The 22,885-nt window shown below is 36.7% G+C and overlaps 1 protein-coding gene across 8 annotated transcripts in view; it reads left to right on the top strand.

Moving 5' to 3' along the window:
- GOLGA4 (golgin A4) overlaps nt 1-22,885 on the top strand; it is a 116,241-nt gene that overhangs the window by 79,337 nt on the left and 14,019 nt on the right. For all 8 annotated transcript variants that reach the window (XM_073023360.1, XM_007971784.3, XM_037988457.2 and 5 more), the window contains 7 exons: nt 29-150; nt 579-709; nt 6,617-6,730; nt 8,712-8,732; nt 9,235-9,303; nt 10,592-10,667; nt 17,561-17,664. In XM_073023360.1, coding sequence (XP_072879461.1) covers nt 29-150; nt 579-709; nt 6,617-6,730; nt 8,712-8,732; nt 9,235-9,303; nt 10,592-10,667; nt 17,561-17,664 — 637 coding nt within the window. The remainder of the gene's footprint in view (nt 1-28; nt 151-578; nt 710-6,616; nt 6,731-8,711; nt 8,733-9,234; nt 9,304-10,591; nt 10,668-17,560; nt 17,665-22,885) is intronic.

The raw sequence follows: 22,885 nt of genomic DNA, 5'->3' as shown, positions 1-22,885 counted from the left end.
CAGTTAACTGTAAATTTTTGTTCCTCAGACAGGAGCAGGAAGATCTTGAACTGAAGCACAATTCCACATTAAAACAGCTGATGAGGGAGTTTAATACGCAGCTGGCACAAAAGGAGCAAGAGCTGGAAATGACCATAAAAGAAACTATCAGTAAGTAAAAGTTTAAGTTCCAGAAGGAACAATTACATCAGCAGAGGCTATAATTTAAGCTTATTGTTTCTGCACTTTGTGGTAAGTGCATTAAGTCATTAAACTGGAGAAGAAATAATCTTTGCCCAATAACGTTCTCTATTGGGAACCTGCCCTGCCTGGCAATGACTTACCTTAAGGAGAGGGGGAGCAGGTAAAACAATCGGAAAATATTAGCTAAATAATTACCTTGTAAAGACACTTTTGCTCAGGGAAAGGAAACGTTTGATCACTGTTGAGTTAGATGTCTCTTTAAACATCTTATAATGCTTATATAAAATTAAATATCATCAAAATTAATTGGAATGAGAATTGTTACTGAAACTGAGATGTAAATATTAACTCTTGACTAATGTGTTTTCTTGCCTGTGTCCATTTTTATTTATTAGATAAGGCCCAGGAGGTGGAGGCTGAACTTTTAGAAAGCCATCAAGAAGAGACAAATCAGTTACTTAAAAAAATTGCCGAGAAAGATGATGATCTAAAACGAACAGCCAAAAGATATGAAGAAATCCTTGATGTTTGTACCTTATTTCTTCTCTCTCACTTTTGAAATTTAGCTGTAATGGATTTCGTGGTAGTGCCGAAGATTTCCTTTTCAAATGTGTTTTTTTTGAACGAAAAGTGTTTTTTTTTTTTTTTTTTTTTTGACTCAGTATTATTCAAATTAGTACTGTTATATGCAGATTTATAAAGTTGAGTTGATTTCTGCTGGGATTGTAGTTTCCTGATGAGATTCTGCTAACCTGGCAGCACAGTCCCCTTGTTGCTAGTATTGAAGCAACAATAGATACTAAAGGAAAGAATAGTTTCTTTCCCATCTGCCTCACAGAGTCTGACTGAACTATGAGGGAACCAGACTAAAAATCAAGACCTTGTGCTTCAGTGAAGTCTTAAGTAATGGGGTAGTGAGTGTATATTTAAATGTGGCTGCTTAACTTAGCTGGAATCTTTCTGGGAGGGCCAATTAACTTTATCTCTACCCAGTATGTGGAGGTTGTATTGGTCTCAAGAGAAAAAATCTGGGAAAAAATGGAATTTGTAAGCCAAATCTTTTATATTTAATGGAAGGTTATTTCAAAGTACTTACTCTACTTATGCCATGTTGCAGTTCGTAGAATATGCCACTAATGCATTGCCATTAGCAAAATAAGATAAGCCCTGAAGATACACCGTGAAGATAAATCATAAATGCTAGTTAGTACTTTGGACTCTTAAGAAAACATTTTCAAATGTAACACAATATAAATTATTTTTGGTTGGCTTACAGATTCTGTAGTTACTCTAAGCCTTATTTCACTATATGCTGATAATCTTTTGGTGATTAAGAATTTATAAATCAAAGAATCATGCCTTAACTGACTGTGTCAGCAGAAGTCTGAGTCAGGAACAGGTTCTAATAATTATTTTAAATGTAATTGAAATGGCTAAAATTCCAAGATATGACACATACCTATAAATGCCACCTTTTATAATTCTTGAGCTTTATATATCATTATGAAAAGATTTAAATAATTTCACGCTTTCTTACACTTCCATAGAGGATATATGTGCTAAGTTTAAAAAAACAGTATTATTTCTTGAATGCCTAGAGAATGTTGGAATTGGAAGATACAGTAAAGCTAGTTTAGTTCTACTTTTTTTTTTTTCTTCTGTTTTTGTTTTTCAGAAGGAAAAGCCAGCTTAGTATAGTTAAGTAATTTCGCTAAAACTACATAGTGAGTGGTAGAGCAGTGATTCTTCATTAGCTTTACACATTTTGTAAAAAAAGGCTTCTTCCTAACAAAGGAACTTAGAGAAGTCAGTTATATATCATGGATAATTAAGTCAGGGAGATTCATTTGCAGGGAGTAAATTGTGCCATAGCTCTAGAATTCCCTTTTGTGAGCTATTTCTCTGTCTTGGGATGTGTGGGGTAGCAGATGGTAGACTTTTCTAGAGTCAGGACAAACCTTTTAGGTAGAAGGTGAGGGAACAAAGAGGTTACTGTATACCCTTTGACATGGTTCCTCCTTAAAAGTCTGCTGTATTTTAGGGAAGTTAATGAAATTGTCCTTCGAACTTCAGGCTTAGAGTAGTAGAGCAAGTGGACAGGAAGTGGAGGGTGGGCAAGGGATTGGCATGGACTCTTTTCCAAGTTCCTTCCTGTGCCTTGGACCAGCACTGCCTTTGGAAATATAATGCAAGCCAGCCAGGCACGGTGGCTCATGCCTGTAATTCCAGCACTTTGGGAGACTGAGGTGGGTGGATCACCTGAAGTTAGGAGTTCAAGACCAGCCTGGGCAACATGGTGAAACCCCATCTCTACTAAAAATACAAAAAATTTACCAGATGTGGTGTCATGTGCTTGTAATCCCAGCTGCTCAGGAGGGTGAGGCAGGAGAGTCGCTTGAACCTGGGAGGCGGAGGTTGCAGTGAGCCGAGATTGTGCCACAGCATTCCAGCCTGGGCGACAGAGACTCCATCTCAAAAAAAAAAAAAAGCAAGCCACAGATGTGAGCCATATTGTAATTTGAAGTTTTCTAGTAGACACATTTAAGAAAAAAAGGAAACAGGTAAACTTAATTTTAATAATATCTGCTACCAATGCAATATAACCAAAATAGTATCATTTCAACATGTAGTCAATATTAAAAATATATACATACATATAAATTATTTGAAATTCACTGTGTTTTTACATTTCATCTCAATTTGGAATAGCAACATTTCAAGTTCTCACTGTCCACGGTTTTAGGGTAGCTAGTGGCTACCATATTGAATAGTGTAGGCTTAGACTTTCAGCTGCCAGGACTTAGGACTGACTTTGTAATTAAATAGCCAGTCCCCATCCAGATATCCCCAGATATACCTTATCCTGAAGAAATTTTTTTAAAAATGTAAATACTACTAAAAAGGGCTATTAGCAGTTCTCAGCAAACACCATATTGCTTTGATTCAAAGACATAGTCTCTATGATTCTCTCATTTAGAAATTTCTGGGATTGGAATTTCGTATGGGATTTGTATGTATTATGTAGTAGTGTTTTTTACTCCTTAAAAGCTATTATCAGATTGGTGATTTGTCTCAGTGATGACGTTGTAGAATGCTGCATTTTTGTCACCTATTAAAATAATTCTGTGATTTGTTAATAGCAAGTTTGAACACAGGCACATTTTCATTTTTCTACTTTGAATGACATTCTTACCATTCCATTTGAAGAAGCTGGAAACTTTTGACATCTTTAGTTCCCACTTCCTATGTTTCTAAACACCATACACATATATATTCATGAACCTATTTGGTCATTAAATCTGCTTCTCTCCCCAGCATAATTATCTGACGTATAATGGGCTCACAGGATATGGTTTGAAACATCCTGAGAGTCATGTTGCCTGTTGCTCTTCTCTGAACTCTGCTGCTGCCACCACAGTCTGTGCTGCCATTTTTTCATCTGGCCCGATCTGTTGTATTAATGTCCTACCTAGTTCCCTTACTGCAGTTTTTTTTTTCCCCTAACATAGTCATCTCTGTCAGAGTTATTGTCTGTCTGGAAACAAAGCTGTGAATTTATTACTTCTCCTAAATATGTGCAGTGGTTTCCCATTGTCACAGTGATACCTCGTCCAGTTTGGTCTGTGTTCCAGCCAAACTCAACCATAGCTTCTTGTTCTCCAGATGTTTCCTTTGTACATGCTTTTCTGTGTGCCTAAAAATCACATTCTCAGGCTTCATAAAATAATGCAGGCGTTACCATCTCTCTTTTGGCTAAAAAAAATGTTGGGGAACAGATGTGTGTGACTGGGCTCAGTGGCTTATACCTGTCATCCCAGCACTTTGGGAGACTGAGGCAGGAGGATTGCTTGAGCTTGGGAGGTCAAGGCTGCACTGAGCTGTGAACGTGCCTCTGCATTCCAGTCTTGGTGACAGAGTGAGACCCTGTCTCAAAAGAACAACAACAACAAAAAATTAAAATTTTTAATTTTTATTTTTATTTAGAAAAAATTTTTGAATCAAATGTATTCACATGGCTTAAAGATTAAAATAATATTAAAAAGTATTCTTGGAGATGGCATACATGTATAATGAAAATTGTACCCATTCCTCCTTTCTGTGTTCTGTGTCCTCTCCCTCTTCTCCCTCCACTGGCAACCATTAGTTTCTTATACTCCAGTGTTTCATTATGTAAACAAGCAAAAATGAAATATATTCTTATTTTTTCCCCTTTCCTACTCAAAAGGTAGCTTTTTGAATATGCTTTTCTATGTTGTTTTTTCACTTGTTCATTTTTTTTGAAACCTCTTAAATATAATTAATTGCATCTGTGTTCCTTGGTACTCATCTATATTTGTTACTTATGTGATTTTTGTCATATACACATATGTGTGTAGGAATGTATTAATAAATTTGTCCTCTCCCTTAGATTATAAGCATCCCTCTAGAGAAGAGATTTTCTTCTTCTCTAGTCTTGAGAATCTGGCCTAGTGCCTGGCACATACTAGCACTTGATAAATTTGAAGGAGGTGACACATGGTGGAATTCATTTGGGAGGAGGGCATGGTGACTTACAAGTTGGAGACTCACAAGTAAGGGTGCGTAATCTCAATCTCAGAGCAGTCTCACTTGGAGACTATATTAGATACAAAAGGCTGCATTAGATACAAAATTGGTTTCTTTTTAACACTGTATTTTAGTGATTTTGTTTTGGCATAATAACTAGTCTTCAAAGCATAACCTGTCATGTATATACATAAAGATTCAACATAGTTTTTCTTAGTGTTTTTACTTCAAAGCAATAATATACTTTTTTTTAATCTTAAAAGAAGACTAGAAGGCCTTTATAAAGGAAATTACATAACTGTTACTTCAGTTAGAAATGACACATCAAAGATTCTTTTCTAATTATTGGGGGGATTGCTTTAGATTAGTATCCCACAGATGTCAAAGGAAATGTCAGACATAGCTAATTGTCATATTAGAAACAGAGCCTGACTAAACAAGTAGCTCTAGAGGTTATTCTTTCAAACAAGGCTAAACCACATTGACACAACCATACAAGAAATGTCAACAAACCAAGACAGCAGTGACATATTTACAACAATTTTGGGTTGATGGTGTTTTAGAGGTGGAGGCCAAATTCATGTGTGCCTCAGTGGGAAGATATCTAAGATATCTGAGGATATCTAGTAGAGATCTCTGCTATACTTATGTTGAAAAAAGGGATTTGTTTTTGCAATTAAGTCTAAGAAAATTTCATGAAAAGTGGTATTTAAAATTAGATTTTCCAGATGTCCTATGATTCATTGCCTTATTTTGTGCCATAGGGCCTATGTTTGCATTTGTTTTTGAGAATGATGTTTCTGTTTTTGGCAAGTCAGGATCTGTTAAATCAGATACCTGTTTGTGATTGTTTTTCCTGTTAAGTCTCTTGCTCAGCAAACACTTGCCCTCATTACTCAAATAAGATCAATATTCCAATTCCAAATATTATTTTAGCACAAAGGTTATTGCAAGATTTATAAGAATAAAGAGAAGTCTGGGTTGCTCTGTACCATAAATCATGGCAATGACCAAGACAAATGAAGGAATGTAAGGATGGAAAACAGCCTTTTACCAGGGCAGTCAAAACAGAAGAGAGGACAGTTCGTATGCCAAATTTTGTAAGTAGGAGTATTGAATCAATAAGTCACATATTGCTCTTTCTAATTCAGCCTTGTTTGTTTTTTGCAGTTTGGGGCAAAGGAAGTCATTACGTTGCTTACCAGCACATTGGACAGTAACTAATTTTTTTTTCAAAAATAGATTTTAGTAGAACATTTTACCTCAGAGAACCACTGGTGGGGGTAGATATATAGGAGATGTGCAGGCTTGTCAAATTAGAACAAAGGACTATCTGTTGATTTACGCAGCCTAACTAAAGAGGGTGAGAAAACTGAAAACCCCGTAACTTCTGTGATCTGTAAATTGCCATCTGATTGGGTAATGTTGTGTATAAAAATGTCTACTACTTTATTTTAATGAATATTTTCTAGAAATCAAATTCCAATATAGAAAAGGCTGAAATCTTAAAACACAGGCTATGTATTGTAGTTCTGTCACAATTCTGTTATATACCTAATTGTTGCTTAAACCTGGGAACCCTAGTTTAAGGGGAAATAAACAGCTTGATGAGCTTTTTTGGGATGAGGAGAGAGGGAGTGAGGGTGAGAAAAATGATATCCTATGAATAATGAGCATTGGAAAGGGCTTGGAGTATAAAGTGAGGCATGAAGGAAAGTGTTTAGAGCACAATAATGAATTAAAATAAAAACAGTAGTGTGTGTCTCAAAAACTTAAATGTTTGTTTCCCTACAGAGATAGTTTTCTCCACACCATGTTGCCTCTCCAGAGTGCTTTTTTGATGTGTTCATTTATTAACGCTTCTTTTTTTTTTTTTTAAATCCTAAAGGCTCGTGAAGAAGAAATGACCACAAAAGTAATGGAGCTGCAGACTCAACTTGAGGAGCTGCAGAAGAAATATCAGCAAAAGCTAGAGCAGGAGGAGAACCCTGGCAATGATAATGTGAGAGGAGTTTGAGTTTGTTGCACAGGTTTCTTGAAAACATTGTCATTTCTGTGATTTGACTAGCCTACTAACATACATACATATTTATCTCATTTAATCCTAACAAAAACCCTTTGAGATTTTTACCTCTGTTTTATAGACAAATAAACTAATGTTCAAAGAGATTAAATAAAATGTTCAAGCTCACACAATAAATGTTGTGGTGAGGATTTAAACCAAATCTACCAGACGTCAAAGCCTAGGCATTTTGTTATACCAATGCTTCTCCATCTTTTCCATGGAAACAATAGCGGAGGAAAGTGAATCTTATAACCCTGGAGCATAGCTAAAAATAGTCCATCGTAAATGTAATACGTTTAGATTTTTGGGTTTTTGTGCTAAAAATTCACGTTAATTTTATATCCTACTCTATAATAGATCCTTAGTTGTAGTCACATAAAAATGGTGTTTTTAGTTGTATACCATTAAGAAAAACAATTTCTTTCTTTTTGGCCAATGGACCAGATGCAAATACAATGTGATGATTTGGGAAAATTGGACTGAATTTAAAGAGAACTGGCTTGCAAATCTAAGCTTTTATTTTAAAGAGTCCTAATCCTTAAGTAAAATCGTCATTATGAAAGGTAGACCATGTTTACTCCGTGCGTTCTTGTCCTGCTGTGCACCTCAGCAGCACACACCCACAGTTGGAGAAGGCTGCCACTGTGCTTTTCTACTGCCTAAAATGTTCTCACTCATCCAGGATGGTCTTTTCATAGCACAGTCTTGCGGGTAATGGGAAAGTGGGTGGTCACTATGACTTTATCCTGGAGAGGATTTGTTAGAGAATGTCAGTTACCAGATAACAATTTTTTACACAACCAGTTACATGGATGACTTACCCACAGTGCAGAGAAAGGGCCTCTATAAAGAGCTTTCCTTCTCTGTCACTTAGTAGGCATATGTCAGGTGTAAGCACTGAGCAAGCTGAGAGGACCATTTTCTGTTTCTTTAATAGCTAGGTTAGTTCTGTTTAAATTTTCTTTACTTTCTTTTTTTCTTTTTTTGCCGTTTAGTCATGTAGTCATGACTTGAGTATTCCAGGTGCTATTATATATTACTTCTTTTGAGAAAATACATGTTTTTAACCAACTTTTCCTTAGTATCAAAGTATTAATATTGAATATAGTAACATTTTAACTTGTGTCAGGATGCCATAGAGTATTGAAACATTATGAGATATTAAGAAGGACTTCTGAGTCCTTTACCTTGTGTCATAATTAAGGTAAGAAAATAGCCTTAATTTGTCGGGGCGTGGTAGCTCATGCCTGTAATCCCAGCACTTTGGGAGGCCGAGGTGGGCGGATCACCTGAAGTTGGGAGTTCGAGACCAGCCTGACCAACGTGGAGAAATCCCATCTCTACTAAAAATACAAAAAAAAAAAAAAAAAAATCAACTGGGCATGGTGGCACATGCCGGTGGTCCCAGCTACTTGGGAGGCTGAGGCAGGAGAATCACTTGAACCAGGGAGGTGGAGGTTTGCAGTGAGCTGAGATCATGCCATTGCACTCCAGCCTGGGCAACAAGAGTGAAGCTCTGTCAAGAAAGAGAGAGAGAGAGAGAGAGAGAGAGAGAGAGAGAGAGAGGGGGAGAGGGAGGGAGGGAAGGAGGGAGGGAGGAAGGAAGACTTAATTTTTATTCCTACTCTAAACATTTTTTTTTCTGTTTTATTCTTCATAAATTTGTTTCCTTCTGGAGCATCTTCTGGTGCTTCTCGATATCTTAAATTGCAATATGTATTTAGAGTATAATATTTTGTAAAACAAAACAGACCATTTGTTTAGAAGCACATATTTAAAGTTGCCTTACCTCAAGTCTGACCACTTCCTTGAGACTCTTAACCCTGATTTCTTATTTCCTTATATCTTTATAGTGCTTTTACTGTTTCTTATAGCTATTATTGTATACACTCATGTTCTTTCTTTTCCATTTTTTCAGGTAACAATTACGGAGCTACAGGTAAGACTAGTTCTTTTTTTTTCTCTTTTTTCCTTTGAGCCAGAGTCTCGCTCTGTCACCCAGGCTGTTGCCCAGGCTGGAGTGCAGTGGTGCAGTCTCGGCTCACTGCAACCTCTGCCTCCTGGGTTCAAGTGATTCTCATGCCTTAGCCTCCCAAATAGCTGGGACTATAGATGTGTGTCACCACGCCTGGCCAATTTTTTTTTAGTAGAGATGGGGTTTTGCCACGTTGGCCAGGCTGGTCTCGAACTCCTGAGCTCAGGCAATTACCCCCCTCGGCTTACCAAAGTGTTAGGATTACAGATGTGAGCCACCCCACCCAACCAAGACTAGTTCTTCTTTGAATTTGTCTGAAAGTTGTGCATTTTAGGAGTATTCAGTGTTATAAGTTAAAACATAAAGAGACTATTTTAACAAGGAAAAATTTCCAAGCAGTACAGAAATGTGTCTGGGCAATAATGAAACCTCTGTGCGTTTCAGATCTGACTTTTTGTTCTTTCAGACACAGCTAGCACAGAAGACGACTTTAATCAGTGATTCGAAATTGAAAGAGCAAGAGTTCAGAGAACAGGTACAGGCCTAAAATGAAAGATTGGTATCTTTTATTTTGAACTAAAGTTACGTTAGTATGTACTTGGATCTCAGCTAATTTTTAAATAGTTGGCTTTGAAATTTTTCAGTCTTACACACAGGAAATTTTATGTCCACATCCAGAGGTACTAGAGGTTTTCTTTATAAATTCATGATCATATATATTTAAGCAAGAACATTTGTATCATGTTATTTTTAATGCCTAACTTTTTTTATACCAATTTGTATAATGTATAGTAATTTATGTTCTACAAAGAAGTTATTTTTTGCTTTTATCAGAGAGAAAATAGTCATCTATCTTTGGTACTTTTTCCGAGTGATTTAATTGTCCTAATTTAATTCGCCCATATATTATTGATGGACAATATATGTAAGTCAATTTAAACAGGACCATGTGGTACACCTTCAAGGATGCGCAGTACACACATACCAGAATATGTGGTATATGATCTTTAGTAAAGTCTTTTTCCAAACTCTAGGAGAAATAGTGCCTCAAATCAGCAGACTGAGTTTGAAGGCTAAATCTCCTGGGATTTTCCCAGTTCTTTTAAAATTCATACAGACAAAAATCTTGATAATTGTTAGAACTGAGTGATGGATAGGTATATGAGCATTAATTGTGCTATACTTCCTTGGAATATGTTTGAAATTTTTCATAATATTTCTAAAAATTTCATAAAGATAGGTCCCAATGTGACTTTATTTTTTGTTTCACCAGTGATTTAACTTTTCCCATCTATTCTCAAGATTACTGCTTTAAAATTCTTTTAACATCAAATCTTGAAAACTGCCCTAGCATAACAATTTTTATATTAGTTATTTTTATGGTGCGAATATACACATTAAAAGTTACCATTTTAATCATTGTAAAGTACACATTTCATTGACATTTAGTTTATTTAGTGTTGTGAAACCATCACTGTTACCCAGTTCCAGAATATTTCATCACCCCAAAGGGAAACTCCATACCCATTAAGCAGTCACTCCCCATTACCTCCTCCCCATAACACCTAGCAACCACTAATCTGCATTACCTCCTCCCCATAACACCTAGCAACCACTAATCTGCTTTCTGTGTCTATGGATTTGCCTATTCTGGGTATTTCATATAAATGGAATAATACAATACCTGACCTTTTATGTTGGGCTTTTTTTTTTTTATTTTTTGAGATATAGTCTCGCTCTGTCGCCTGGGCTGGAGTGCAGTGGCATGATCTCATACACTTTCCCTGCGAATCTTACATGGTCTGATTATTTGTTATTTTTAGATTCATAATTTAGAAGACCGTTTGAAGAAATATGAAAAGAATGTATATGCAACAACTGTGGGGACACCTTACAAAGGTAAGGATGATCTCGTATCGTGTTATTCACCATTATCTCTTATTGGTGGATTCATGCATGATTTTTATTTTTGTCTTTGCTAATTTATATTTTTTTCTCATTAAAAAATTTTTATTTTTTCTTAATTGACAAATGCATATATGTATTGTGTGCAACATGATATTTTGAGTTATGTATTCATTGTGGAATGGTTAAACTAAGTGCATTACCTAACTAACATATTACCTTTTTTGTGTGTGTGTGATGACAGCACTTTAAAATCTACTCTTTTCACAATTTTCAAGAATACGGTATATTGGATGGGGAATAATACAGTACATTAACTATAGTCAATTTTATTCTTATTTATTACATTAACTATAGTCAATTTTATTCTTATTCAAACTATTATAATCATATTTTACAATAGATCTTTTGAACTTATTCTTCCTTATTGAACTGAAATTTTGTATCCTTTGGACAGCATCTCCCACCGCCCACAGTCCCTGATAACCACCAGTTTACCCTGCTTAAGTTCAGCTTTTTAGATTCCACATATAAGTGAGATTATGTGGTATTTGCCTTTCTGCACCTAGCTTATATCACTTAATATAATGTACTCTAGCTTCACCATGTTGTTCCAGTGACAGAGTTTTCTTCTATTTGGAGGCCGAATAGTATTCCATGTGGTTAATCTGTTTTCAACAATGAATATATTTTACCTTTTAACAGCTGGTTTTAAGGAAAGAAAGATAGTAAGCTGGCGGGTGCAGTGGCTCATGCCTGTAATGTAATCCCAGCACTTTGGGAGGCCGAGGCGGGTGGATCATGAGGTCAGGAGATCAAGACCATCCTGGCCAACATGGTGAAACCCCGTCTCTACTAAAAATAAAAAAAATTAGCTGGGCGTGATGTTGTGCATCTGTAGGCCCAGCTACATGGGAGCCTGAGGCAGGGGGAATCACTTGAACCTGGGAGGTGGAGGTTGCAGTGAGCCAAGATCACGCCACTGCACTAAAAAAAAAAAAAAAAAAAAAAAAAAAAAGGAAAGATCCACTCACTTCCCAAAGTGTTGGATTACAGGCGTGAGCTACCACACCTGGCCCAAAGGATTTTAAAGATGAGCTTGAGTCTTTATGTGGTAATTCCCTTGAGATAATCGAGATCATTGAATAATCTTATATAACACTTACCATTCTCTAAAGTTCAGTTTCGCTACCTCAGTGTATTAAGAATAGTTTTGTTTTGCTACATGTTTTGTAAACCTTTCTGCTTTCTCATGGGAAGCATGAGGACATAAAAACCATTTGGCATTCTTTTCTTTTGTGGTTTTGAAAGCTCTCGTTGCTATCAAATAATGTAAAATACTACACTACACAAATTTTAACTAAATTAAAAGGCTTGCTGTCGATCCTTTCCAAACTGGAGCTCCTCAAAAAGAAGAAAAAACCAGCCTGGAAGTTTCCTATGCTCACTGCCGAGATGATTCTTGCTGCAAAAATTATTTACTATAGCTAAGTCACTGTATATGATTCTCAGCATAGAACTAGGCTGAATCAGCCTACAGCCATACCACCGTGAATGCTTCCAATCTCATCTGATCTCAAAAGCTAAGCAGGGTTGGGCCTGGTTAATATTTGGGTGGGAGAACTATACTGAATCAGTACTCAGCAGTGCATGGAGAATAGTGTCGATTCCTTTTATTTTCCATTTAAGAATTTCCTACATAATTTTTTTTTTCTCAATTTTGTGAATACATGTATATAATTTAATAGCTAACTCATAATACTAAGTGCTAAACACTTATAAACACGTTTTTGTCTTTTTTAAAACATTATTTTTCTCAGATTTCTCAAGGATAATATAGCTTATCTGCTCATTTAATCCTCTTAAAAATCCAAGCAGTCTGGTGCAGTATGCACATTAATCTCTTCATCATGCTGCCTCTTTAAAGAGTAAAATGAGGCCAGACGGGGGGTTTCACGCTTGTAATCCCAGCACTTTGGAGGCCAAAGTGGGTGGATCACTTGAGGCCAGGAGTTTGAGACCAGCCTGGACAACAGGGCGAAACCCTGTCTCTATTAAAAATACAAAAAATTAGCCAGGTGTGGTGGTGCACACCTGTAATCTCAGCTACTTGGGAGGCTGAGGCAGGAGAATCGCTTGAGCCTGGGAGGCGGAGGTTGCAGTGAGCCGAGATCATGCCACTGGACTCCAGCCTGGGCAACAGAGCACAACTCTGTCTCAAAAACAAATAGAGAGTAAAATGAGCACCTATCTGGTAGTACAAAATAAAACATTCCTAGTTCTTTAGAAGTCCCTGTGTGTTTGCCTTTACAATATCTTTATCCCTCTCATCATTTTTACTGTTTCCCCTGACTTTTCTTAATCATTATCTTGTTCTTTATCATTTACACCTGTATTTATATTTTCAAGCAATATTTTGTTTAGATTTTGTTTGCTTTGTGAATTTATGTAATTCAGTCATACCATAAGCATTCTTGTATGACCTATGTCTTTGGCTTAATATAAGGTTTGAGAGTTACTCAGATTGTGTGTAGCTGTGGTTCACTCATTTCCATTGTATTAATTTTGTACATTCTTTTTCATTTTTCCTAGTACACATGTGGAAATTTTTCTCTAGAATATATAATAAGAATGGAATTGCTAAGTCATAGGATATATTTTTGTGCATATCCCATATTAGGTTAAGCCAAACTGTTTACTATATCTTTTGTAGTAATTTCCACTTCCATCAGCAGTGGGTGAGATTTCTGACCACTCTAGCACCTCATCAGTGCTGGATATATATATATATATATATATATATGTATATATATATATTTTTTTTACATGGAGTCTCGCTCTGTTGCCCAGGCTGAAGTGCAGTGGCGTGGTCTCAGCTCACTGCATCCTCCACCTCCTGTGTTCAAGCAATTATTCTGCCTCAGCTTCCCAACTAGCTGGGAGTACAGGGGTCCATGCCCAGCAAATTTTTGTATTTTTGGGAGAGACAGAGTTTCACCATTTTGGCTAGGCTGGTTTTGAACTCCTGAACTCAGGTATCTGCCTGCCTCGACCTCCCAAAGTGCTGGGATTATAGGTGAGAGCCACTGTGCCTGGCCTCATAAATGTTCTCTTTTGGTGGTGATAAATAGTTGGTTAATTTGAATCAAGAGCCAAACAGTGCTCATACATTACATTTGATTGATAAATTACTTAAGTCTGTTTTGAACTCTAGGTCCTTCTTCACCTTTGCTTTTATCATTTATTTGATGAGAAAACCAACTTACTTGTCATATAGAGTGAACCACGTTCTTAATTTTCTGGATTCCATCTCCATGGAGTCCTCTGTCCCCTGGTAGGTAGAACTAGAGGCTTGATCAGATTTAGGTTTGATTAGCTTTAGGTTTGCATTGACAGTAGTGCCTCATAAAGGAAGTTGTGTAATTCTTGTTGTCTTATATCAAAACTTTCATGACATATTTACAATTTTAAGATCTGCCGCCCAGTTCCAGGTGTGAGCCATCACTTTTCACCAGATTTTAGCGTCCATTGGTAACTTCCCTGATCTGTTACTTCAGTAGTGGTTGCATAATGGTGTTAGTAAAATTCCACCATTTCTTGTGCATATATTAATTGGAATTCTTCTATAAATAGGAACTTTTCCACATTATCTATATGGTTACCTTGAGGTACAACTCAAACAAGAAAAGCAGGATAAATTTCAGTTAGTCTGAAACTGGTAAACAGTAAAGTTAGTCTGAAACTGATAAACAGAGTTTATCCTGCTTTTCTTGTTTTTTTTTTTTTTTTTTTTTTTTTTTTTTTTCAGTCAGAGTCTCAATCTGTCATTCAGGCTGGAGTGCAGTGGTGTAGCCTTGGCTCAGTGGGACCTCTGCCTCCTGGGTTCAAGCGATTCTCATGTCTCAGCCTCCCGAGTAGCTGGGATTACAGGCGCACACCACCAGGCCTGGCTAATTTTTGTATTTTTAGTAGAGACGGGGTTTCGCCATGTTGGCCAGGCTGGTCTCGAACTCCTGACCTCATGTGATCCACCTACCTTGTCCTCCCAAAGTGCTGGGACTATAGGCATGAGCCACTGTATCTGGCCAGTTAGTCTGTATTTTTGAAGATCTGTTTCTGGCACCTCTAGTGTGTTTCATTGATCAGTTTGTCTATGCCTGCTCTAATACCTCACTGTCTTTTTTTTTTTTTTTTTTTCAGTAGAGATGAGGTCTCTCTCTATTGTTCAGTCTAGTCTCGAACTCCTGGCCTCAAGTGGTCCTCCTGCCTTGGCCTCCCAAAGTGCTGAAATTTCAGGAGTGAGCCACCATGCCCAACCTTCACTATCTTAATAACCGTCACTTCATAATAAGTCTTGATGTCTGGCTGGGGAAGTCCTCCCACTTTTTCTTTAAGAATTGTTTAACTATTCTTAGCTCTTTGAATGTCCATACAGATTTTAAAATCACCTCGTTAAGTTATATACATGCATACATACACATTCTTGGGAGGATTTTGATTAGGCTTATATTGAATTTATAGAAAAATTAAAGAGAATTGGAATTTATATGGTATTGATTCTCCAATCCATAATCACAGTATACATCAACATTTACATAGGTCTTCAATATCTGTCAATAGTGTTTCTTGGCTGGGCACAGTGACTCATGCCAATAATCTGAACACTTTGGGAGGCCGAGGTGGGAGGATCACTTGAGCCCAGGAGTTCGAGACTAACCTGGACAGTGTAGTGGGACCCTGTCTCTAGAAAAAAAAAGTTAGCTAGGCATGGTGACATGTACCTGTAGTCCCAGCTACTTGGGAGGCTGAGGTGGGAGGATCATTTGAATCCAGGAGGTTGAGGCTGCGGTGAGCTGTGATCGCACCATTACACTCTATCCTGGGTGACAGTGAGACCCTGTCTCAAAATAATAATGTTTATTGTTCTCAGTAGTAATCTTGCACCTCTTTTATTACATTTATTTGTAGATGTGATTGTAAATGTAATATTTATTTTCTAACTAAATGCGTATTTTAAAGGCATTACGGCATGATGCATTTTTTGAGGAAAATCCAAGCAAGCTTATGTTTTAAAATTATCTGTAACACACAGATAAAATTGTGTCAAATGTCAAGTGGATTTTTCAGTTACTTTGGAATTTGGCCCAGATAAAGTGTGGATTTTAAAATGCTGAGTGATACGTAGATGAAGTTATTTGGGAAGACCCATTAGAGGCAATGAGTAGACAATTTGGAAAGCCTATTTGAATAGTAACTAATTTCCTCTAATAATTGCTTAAAACCAGAAATAAGAGCTATAAAGTCTTTTGTACCACTGTTTGGGAGAAATCAAGAAGAGGCACAAGTATTGAAAAATATTAATTCCCTCTCCTGGAAAATAGCTATCCCAGCAATTTGGGAGGCCAAGGCAGGCGAATCGTGAGGTCAGGAGTTCAAGACCAGCCTGACCAACATGGTGAAACCCTGTCTCTACTAAAAATACAAAAATTAGCCAGGCATGGTGACGCACACCTGTAATCTCAGCTACTCAGGAGGCTGAGGCAGGAGAATCACTTGAACCCGGGAGGTGGGGGTTGCAGTGAGCCACGATCTCGCCACTGCACTCCAGCCTAGGCGACAGAGCAAGACACTGTCTCAAAAAAAAGAAAAAAAAAAAAGTACTCTGCCTATTTAATAAAATTACTTATCTTCTGAAAAGTGAAAAAAGATCTGCATTTTGTATAGATCTAGAGGAATAAAACAATTAAGTATAATATATAGAAGGATATATTACCCATAGGAAATAATGTATTTTCATTATTTAGTTCTTAGAACTCTATACTTGCAAAGTATAATTTGAGTGAGTTGAGTCTTCTAAAAGTATGCACTTAAAAAAAATTCCAAACATGTGAGTATATGTAACGTACGTGTAATGTATGGAGGCTGTTTAACGCCTCAGAATCCACCGTCCAGAACATTGCCATTTCTTTTGAGGCTTCTTGTGCTGCTCTGTAGTCCTTATATCTCTGTTGTTTCCCAAGAGTAACTGCTGTTACTATATTACAACATAACTAGTTCCTTAAAAAAAATAGATTTTAATGTTTTATTTGTTTTGGGCTGTATAGAAATGACATCGTACTGTATGTGTCCTATGTAAATCACTTATTTTAACCCAATATTGTTATTTTGAGATTCATTCTAATGTGTGAAGCTATAATTTGACCATTTTCAACACTGAATTTAACAATAATACATTATATCTTTATGTCACAGTATATTCTCTTGGTGGACATTTGAGTTGTTTCAATTTTGCTTTTATAAACAGTGTAAATAAACATTGACTCCTACTGTACATGTGAAGTGTTTCTGTAGGTTATATTGCTAATAATTGAATTTCTGTGTCATATAATATGCTTATTATCTATGTTACACAGTTTTAAAAGCAATGCCAAATTGTCATCTGTAGTGCTTGTTATCAGTTTCCTCTCCTAGTAGTACACAAGAGTCTCCATTGTTTCACATCCTCACCAGTGCTTTGTATTATCTGATTTTTAAGATTTTGCTCATCAGACTCTGTAAATGACACATAACACAGTTTGTTTTCACTGAAGAAATGGTTATTTAAATTCTAAACCCGAGATAATGTATAATTACAATAAAAGGCCAGAAGAAAGAGGAGGAAGAGAAAGAGATGTGAGAAATAAAATTGTTATAGTGATTCTTGTTTTCTCTTCCAAGTATAAAATAGTAATTGGAATGTTTAGTGTGCATGTGTATCAATGCAATATGATACAATGTAAAAGCAATGCCTCTCTGTTCCATTGGTTGTTTTTAAAATCTGTTTTTATAAGTAATAAGTAATTTACCTGGTTTTGTCTTTACAGTTTGGTCTGCTTTTTATTTGACAGGTGGCAATTTGTACCATACTGATGTCTCACTCTTTGGAGAACCTACCGAATTTGAGTATTTGCGAAAAGTGCTTTTTGAGTATATGATGGGTCGTGAGACTAAGGTATAAATCATGTCTTGTGATTTGGTGTGTGGCTTAATTTTAAAAGAAATATGTTCCACTTTTAATATACATATGAATGCCATATGTTTACTATTAGCACATCAGACATGCTAATAGTAGGTAATAGATAATTATTTTATTGCTGTTTACAAAGTGAATTGGTGGATCTTGCTTATATTTGTTAAATTTATAAAATATTAATTTTTAAAATACTGTGGGTAACACTGAACACTAAACATTAAAATTTCATTAACGTAAGAATAATTGGTGAACCATGTGGCTTTTTTTCTTCTTGATTTCGTATCTTTAAGTTAGCAGAATAAGTTTCATTTTCAAGGAGACTTTAGGATATTATGAATAATATTGGAAATAGTAATAATTAATAGCTACCTGGAGAGATTTAGAAACATTGTACTTTAGTTACTGTAAGAAAATCATTTCTGCACTTGTGGAATATTGATCATTTAAAAATTACCCCATGTAAGTAATAATGCTTGGCTAATTTGTTTTCTAGAATGTTGCATTTGTTGTAAGGTTCTTAAATGTAGAGTCTTGTCTTATTCTTATTTGTATCCCTTGCAGTGTTTTAAAAAGAGCCTTATTGGACATTTGGTAAATATATATTGAATTGAGTTAAATGCTTCTAGGGAAATTCATGAGCCTTTCCTCAAACAAAATATTTCATTTAAAGCAGTTTCTGTTTTTGACATTTTTTACCTTCAAGGAATTTTGATTATCTGTGTGCCTTGACTGAGAATGGGATAATGAATTTTCTATGCTCAGAAGCAATTGGTGTTTTAATGTGTAGGTGTGTGGGAGTTGCTGAGTCATAGGATACTAAGCAGGTTCAAGCACTGATTTGGCAAATATATTTAAAACCTAAAAAGCAAGTACCTTAAAATAGTATTATAAAAGGAAATATCTTAAAATAATATTTTAAATGTATAGATTGGAGATTCAACTAAATACCAGGAGTGGGTTAGAAGTCATTTGAATCCTTAATATCTGTAGAAATCACATTTCATTATATCAAATTAAAGTAATATCTAATTTTGTGAACATGTATCACAGAAGGGAGATATTAAATCACAGCACTTCAGTGTCTTTTTTTTTTCTCAATGCCATTTTTCAAAAAGTTCAAGGATAGATAAAACTAATATTCTCCTTATCTTTTAAAAACAAAACTAACAGAATAACAGCTTTCTCTTATGTCCTTATGGGACATACACTATCTTACCTCAAATACAGGGTATATTACGTCCCTGTGGGGGGATATTTGAGGTGGGATAGATTGTTTAAAGTTACCTTGTTATTGTTTTGGGGGTGGGGAGGAGAGGCATGTCTTTAAAAAACAAAAAGCTCCTCAGAACTTTAGCTACTTTGGCTCATCAGTGAATCTAAAGCTATGATGCAAAGGTTGTTGCTAAATACTTTATTTAGCTTTCTTGATCTGTAAAATGGAGACACAGACTGCCTCAACCTGTTTCTTCTGAAGGTTATGAATGTATGTGAGATGAGATAGATAGCTACAGAGCTTAACTACCCTGAAGAAAGTCCTAGCATAAGTGGCTTATGGGGTAGTACCAGTTCAGCCAAGTCTAAGCTTGTGCTTCAGGGCTCTGCAGTTAATCTTAGAGTGTGACTTGGGAAGTAGCTGAAAGGGATGTCTCATGGCACAAGCAACCCCTTCTAATAAGCTGGCTGGGAATCTGTGTTGAGGAGTAGTCCTCTGTCCTCTTATCTTCAGCACTGATTCTCCTTTTCTGGCTTTAAAAATGAAGGGTAGTCTATCATTCTGCCATCACATTTTATAGACTAATAGAAAATTGATACCAGGTATTTACTTTTAAGTTGCTGCACATTTATTGAGCATGACCCTTTATCACCATGGTGGATAGCAAGATCACATTTGATACCATCTCTAACTTTAAGGTGTTCACTGTGCAGTAAGGAAGGGAACCATTCTCACTTAACCGTAATGTGATGATGAATGTAATAAGTGCTGTAAGAGAGAAACAGAGTCCTCATGTCTACTTGTGGGAAGATCAAGGAGAACATCATGGAGGAGGTGGTGTGTATACTAGGATTTAAGGGGGGATGTTAGATTTTGATATATGAGCCCAGATGGTGAAGGGGTAGCCCAGACAGAAGGTTTAAGGCAAGAAATAGAATGTGGGTTTTTGAAATCACAAGTAGCCTGGTCCAACTAAAACACTGGATTTATGAAGAGGAAGTGATTTCACTTAAGGCTGCACTTGAGTGCAGGGCCTTGAATGTTTTCAGAATTTCACCTGTAGGTATTGGGAGGGGGTAGCCCTGAAAATTTTCAAGTAGGGATTGACAAGATCAGAGCTGTTTTTAGACACATCTTTTGTGGGCTTGCCCAATTTCTATACATTAACAAAGAATTTGAAATGGAGACCAGGTTTCGGTTTTAGAATAAGTCAGATTATGTTGTGCCCTTTGTGATTTGATTACCATCTGCAGTTGTTTCTTGTCTAGCAGGATTGATATGTCTTCTCACCTGTGTTTCTTCATCTGCTTTTGTACACAGTGTTCTTTATTTTATGAGGCAGATGACTTTTAAAAGAAGATTGTATATAGTACATACGTTCTTGTAGTATGGAGTTAAGTAAGTTCCCTTCCTTCCTTCTGTCCGTATACTTCTTTTTCTTGGGTTTTGATCCTCCATGCTAATATTGAACCTGAAATTCAGCCTGTTCTCCTTTTCAACATAAAGTGTTTCTCATCCTAAGCTTTTCTGCAGATGCCTCTCCCTAAGGAATACCTGGCGGGAGAGGTCACTTCTAAATCAGGTGGCTCATTTGAACTTTTCCTTACTTCCCAGGGCCTGAGGATATTGTATGTAGAGTAGACAGTCTGATATCTTTTCCAAGGTGTGGCAAAGAGCCTGGGCTTCTCAAAGTGTTTTCTGGCAAGCCAGGGACGAGCTTTAACTCTTTGCTGGGTAATGAGCTGCAGATTCTGGATCGCTGATGAATTTAGAGGTGGGTTTACCTTTTAATGTCGTCTAGAAATATGAAGAGACAATTAGCCACAGCTCTTTTTTTTCCCCCCCAAACATGCTTGTGCATGCATGTATATGTTGTTTCATAGTAAATATAAATGGACTTTTTGGTCCTTGGAGCTTTACATGGTGTTGATATTAGAGAAATGCTTCCTATAATTGTGAATCCCTGAATTTTAGATTTTTTGGTACTTATAAAAAAACCTTTACAGATAGTATACTAGAAACTAAAATACGGAAGTGATTACTACTTCATATTTCTCTTGCCATTTCATGCCACATATTTACAGGCATACCTCGGAGGTATTGCAGGTTCAGTTCTAGACCACTGCAATAAACGAATATCACAATAAAGCAAATCATACAAATTATTTTGGTTTCCCAGTGCGTATAAAGTACATTTATGCTGTACTGTAGCCTATTAAGTGTTCAATAGGCATTTTGTCTCAAAAAAGTGTATACCTTAATTTAAAAATACTTTGTTGCTAAAAAATGCTAACATTCATCTGAGCCTTCAGCAAGTCGTAATATTTTTGCTAGTGGAGGATATTACCTCGATGTTGATGGCTCTTGACTAATCAGAGTGGTAGTTGCTGAAGGTTGGGGTATCTGTGGCATTTTCCTAAGACAACAGTGACATTTGCCACATCAGTTGACTCTTCCTTTCATGAGCATGTTTGATAGCATTTTACCCACCATAGAACTTCTTTCAAAATTGCAGTCAGTTCTCTCAAACTCTGCCGTGGCTTTATCAACTAAGTTTATTTAATATTCTAAATTCTTTGATGTCATTTCAACAATGTTCACAGCATCTTCACCAGAAGTAGATTCCATCTCAAGAAACCACTTCTTTGTTCATCCAAAAGAAGCAATTCCTCATCCATTAAAGTTTTATCATGAGATTACAGCAATGCAGTCATGTCTTCAGGCTCTGGTTCTCTTGATAGCTCCACTATATCTGCAACTACTTCCTCCACTGAAGTCTTGAATCCCTCCAAGTCATCCATGAAAATTAGAATCTTCTTCCAAACCCATTAATGTTGACATTTTGATCTCTTCCCATGAACCACCAATCTTCTTAATGGCATCTAGAACAGTGAATCCTTTCCAGAAGTTCTTCATTTTGCCCACTGTCATGAGAGGAATCATTACCTATGGCAACTACAGCCTTATGAAATATATTCCTTAAGTAAGAAAACTTGAAAGTTGGAATTACTTCTTGATCCATGGGCTGCAAAATGGATGTTGTGTTAGCAGGCATGAAACAATTTAATCTTGTATATCTCCATCAGAGCTTCTGGGTGACCAGGTGCGTTATCAATGAGCAGTAATATTTGAAGGGAATCTTTTTTTCTGAGCAGTAGATCTGAACAGTGGGCTTCAAATATTCAGTAAACCATGCTGTAATCCAGGTCTTATTTCATTTCTAGAGCACAGGCAGAGTAGAGTTAGCATAATTCTGAAGAGCCCTAGGATCTTCGGAATGGTAAATGAGCATTGCCTTCAGCTGAGAGTCACAGGCTGCACTAGCCTCTAATGAGAGAGCCAGCCTATGTATTAAAGCTTTGAAGCTTTTGAACTTCTCCTCTCTAGCTATGTAAGTCCTAGATGGCATATTCTTCAAATAGACAGCAGTTTCATCTACACCGAAAATCTGTTGTTTAGTGTAGCCATCTTCATCAGTTAACTTAGCTAGATCTTCTGGATTATTTACTGTACCTTCTCCATCAGCACTTACTGCTTATATTAGTCCCTTCTCACACTGCTAATAAAGACATACCTGAGAATGGGTAATTTATAAAGGAAAGAGGTTTAATTGACTCACAGTTCTGCAGGGCTGAACTAATGACATGAGGAAGGCCTCAGGAAACTTACAATCATGGTGGAAGGGGATGTAAACACATTCTTCTCCTCATGATGGCAGAAAGGAGAAGTGCCCAGCAAAAGGGAGAAAAGCCCCTTATAAAACCATCAGATCTCGTGAGAATTCACTCACTATCACAAGAACAGCAGCATGGGGGTAGCTGTGTCCATGATTCAGTTACCTCCCACTGGGTCCTTCCCACAACATGTGAGGATTATGGGAACTGCAAGATGAGATTTGAGGTGGGGACAGAGCCAAACCATGTCACTGCTTTACCTTGCAATTTTATGATATGGAGATGTCTTCTCTCCTTAAATCTCCTGAACCAG

The sequence above is a fragment of the Chlorocebus sabaeus genome, chromosome 15, assembly GCF_047675955.1.
Source record: "Chlorocebus sabaeus isolate Y175 chromosome 15, mChlSab1.0.hap1, whole genome shotgun sequence".
NCBI lineage: Eukaryota > Metazoa > Chordata > Mammalia > Primates > Cercopithecidae > Chlorocebus > Chlorocebus sabaeus.
The sequence above is the reverse complement of the archived record's forward strand: the minus strand, read 5'-3'. Positions and strand labels throughout refer to the sequence as shown.